The sequence below is a fragment of the Trifolium pratense genome, linkage group LG7 (genome assembly GCF_020283565.1).
Source record: "Trifolium pratense cultivar HEN17-A07 linkage group LG7, ARS_RC_1.1, whole genome shotgun sequence".
Classification (NCBI taxonomy): domain Eukaryota; kingdom Viridiplantae; phylum Streptophyta; class Magnoliopsida; order Fabales; family Fabaceae; genus Trifolium; species Trifolium pratense.
The window spans coordinates 10,839,216-10,842,667 of record NC_060065.1 but is presented as its reverse complement, the minus strand read 5'-3'; the positions used below and the strand labels follow the sequence as shown (position 1 = coordinate 10,842,667).

Sequence of the window (3,452 nt, the reverse complement as noted above, 5' to 3'; positions counted from 1 at the left end):
ATGCCATACATCTCTCTATTAAGTGGTTAATTAATTAAATTAAAAAATAATAACGTATGAGAAAAATAAGGAAAAGGTGTTGATAAGTATTAAGTTCAGAAAATTATGATGCACATTGAGTAAGACTAAGTCTCCTATCCTATTAATTAGGTACACTAAAAGAGTAAGTTACAATACTCATTTCTTGGTCAAAATTAAGATTGATTATCCGATTAAAATTAATTAAGTTGTGCTACAGTTAAATAAAAAAATAATTTACTTTTGAAATATCCAAAAATATCCAACAATCCCCCACATATTTCAAAAGTTTTTAAACTAAAGAACAACTTAAAAATTGTTTCGTAAACATTGCCTGAGTTACCTTTGATGAGTGTGATGCATCAAACTGGTGTAGCAAGCTATATGAACCAGTGCTAGGATGATAGACTTAACACACGGTGAAATTGGTGTAGCAAGCTATATGAACCAAAGACACTTGGCGTGTGTTAGCGGTTTACCACCCGCATCACACCCCCACAATTCTCGTGTTACGCGGTGTTGCGCATTTAGGCCGTGCGCGTGTCTGGTTTTCATGAGTGCTTTAGAGACCTGCCACAGTCTCATGCAAGCGGCCCCACTTGACACTCATATAGGTGATTCCATCTAGTGCATGCTACAACCATACACCACCCATAAGGGCTTATGGTAATCATTAAAAGCCTTTAAAGCTTACCCCTCAAATTTATTTTTAATTTAGCACTTCTCATAGCCATTATCATAACACATAGGAAATGAACAAATTTTAGTGCTAACATAACTAACAAGTAACTTGTTTTTACCCATTACTTGTCGTTTTTCAGTGGCATATCCATTCCTATCAATTTTCTTCCCAGGGGTTAATTCAACGGATCCGATCAATTCACTAATATTGACTAAGACGTCTCAAAGCCAATTTATCTCACAATTTCTTGAGTCTATAAAGTAAACTCAATTTTCACAATAAGTTTATATCAGTCTACTTAGATGGCTACTAAGTGACAACTTATTCATCAATAAAATAAATTTACTTATAAATTTATTCTTATGGCTAATCTCTTTATCATCATCACTGTATTAATTAATTTAATACAATGGCTCCTTAATATGCTTCTTATGAAATAAAAATGTTTTCAATTTATAGAATCAGAGCTGATATAAGCTTCTCTAGTCACTACCATTCACAATTTGTACATTATGTAACCCCCACATTCAAACACATTTCAATGGTTACAAAATTAAGTAACCCCCATATTCAAAAACATTTCACTTGAATGGTTAGAAATTAAATTCGCATTGCATATCAAGTCACAGGTATAAAATAAACATAATTAATCATGTATTGTAACAGTTAAAAATATATAGTCTACTATAAAAACTATCTCAGCTATAGTAGTTGCATATGGTTACAATTCTTTTTAAATTTAAATTTAAACAGCCTTGAAGTAAATATGCTCAATCATAAGATGCGTGAAACTAATCAATTGATTTGCATGGTTTTAATTAAATTTGCAACAATCACATAGTAAACAAAGTAATATTTACACGATTATCAAAAAAAAAAAAGTAATATTTACACAATGAAGATTATAACAAGACCAGTAAAGAGAATTAAAGAGACATGTCTCATAATACCGAAAAATATCAAATTCCAATTCAGTTGTCAAAAAGAACATAAACGATTAATCTGAAACATTGTTAATTTGAAACATTAAGAAATGCAAAACATAAACTGGTCTGAAACATTTGCAAATGAAAATTATACAGATCAAACATAAGGAATAAAAGAAAACATAAACTAGTCCGAAATACTAAGAACAAAGAGTCCCTGATCACAGTACCCCTTCCCAACAAACACATTATTCTTTGTCATTACTATCTTATCAGATTCAAATGACACTTTAACCCCTACTTTATTCAGCAGTGCTACCGACATCAGATTGGTCCTGATAGTTGGCACATGCAACACATCACTTAAGACCAAGGTCTTTCCGGAAGTGAGTTTCAGAATGACTTTGCCTTTGCCTTTAACTGCAGCAGTTTTAGAGTCACCAAGATAGACTTGATCTTCATCATCCCCCACAGATGAGTAGGAGGTAAAGGGCAACTCTATTTGCACAGATGTGTCTTGTGGCTCCTGAATCTACCACCCATTTTTTCACATCGCTAACAACATTCACTTCGGATATTACTGCAGCAATAATATCATCATCATCATCATCTTTCTTATCATCTCCTAAGGTCAAATTTGCTTTTGGCTTAAGAGGCATGTTATTTGTTTTTCGATGTCTGCATTGATAAGCTTTATGACCTGGCTTTCCACACACAAAGCATTTTGCTTTAAAGCCGGGGTTAGTAACACCAAGTACGTGATCAGGTTTATTTTCAGACCTCTTCTTTTTGTGAGCATTATTTTGGATTAAATTTGCCCGTGACTCAAAAGTCTTTGCCCGTGCAGCATCACATTCCTTTCGGCTAGTGTCTTTAATGATTACGTGCTTGATGAGATCAGCAAGGGACATCTGCGTGTGCTTATGCTTCAGCTGCTGCTTATAATCATTCCAAGAGCTCGGCAATTTTTCCATCAAGGCACCAGCAACAAACACATCTGGTAGGTCGATTTTCTCAGCCTTCAATTCTTCAAGGAGTTTGTGATACTCATTGATTTGGGCTTTGATCTCCTTGTCTTCCACCATTTGCCATCGGAGAAAGTTTCCAACAACAAACTTTTGTTTGGTAGCATCCTCAGCAGTGTATTTGATATTCAGGTTATCCCAAATTTCTTTGGCACCTTTGTACGAACAGTAGACATCGAAAAGATCATTAGATAAAGTACTGAGAATTGTGTAGCGACAAACCTTATTGGCATGCTTCCACCCCTCAACCAGTTTGGGATCAGTTTTGGCTTCATCAGGTTCGGCAGCGGTGAGAGCAGAAGTTACACCTTTGACATCTAGTAGCGAGAAAACACGTTCAGCCCAACGACGAAAATTTTGTCCTTCAAAAACTTCAATTTTGGATACATCAGGGAGCGATTTGGAGTAGTTAACCACTGTTGAGGTACCAACGCCATCATCAACCTTTTTGGAATCATCAACATTTTTGCCGTTGTCAAAATTTTCACCATCATTTCCAGCCATAATTCCTTAGATTGTTGTTTCGGATGGCTGAAAATCAATTAACCGGAGGCGTGTAATCACTGAACTAAGGAATTATCCGCAAATATTGCGCAACTCCCGCAGAATACAACCGGTTCTTCTCGGTGATAAACGTACCGAGGCTATCAAGACACAAGAATATAAACAAGATTGATAACTCAGACACTGTTTTTCATAAACTTCTGAATTCCCAAAGCTTTGTATGTATATATATGGAGTAAAGTTATACTTCTCTGGGCTCACTCCTTTTCCACTAAAACCGTTTCCCTACATATATGC

General features: G+C 35.3%; 1 protein-coding gene across 1 annotated transcript; it reads right to left on the bottom strand.

Moving 5' to 3' along the window:
* Positions 1 to 1,813: 1,813 nt before the first annotated feature.
* LOC123895839 lies at positions 1,814 to 3,155 on the bottom strand. Its single transcript, XM_045946316.1, has 2 exons — positions 2,208 to 3,155; positions 1,814 to 2,158 (listed from the first exon to the last, which is right to left on the bottom strand). Exons 1-2 carry the CDS (start codon positions 3,153 to 3,155, stop codon positions 1,814 to 1,816), a joined length of 1,293 nt encoding a protein of 430 aa, XP_045802272.1.
* Positions 3,156 to 3,452: the final 297 nt, after the last annotated feature.

Bases quoted from the DNA above. Each gene is read 5' to 3' on its own strand.
- LOC123895839 (XM_045946316.1), bottom strand. From the start codon at position 3,155: ATGGCTGGAAATGATGGTGAAAATTTTGACAACGGCAAAAATGTTGAT. The intron at 2,159-2,207 runs GTAATATCCGAA...AATGGGTGGTAG, and splicing joins ATGATGATATTATTGCTGCA to ATTCAGGAGCCACAAGACAC.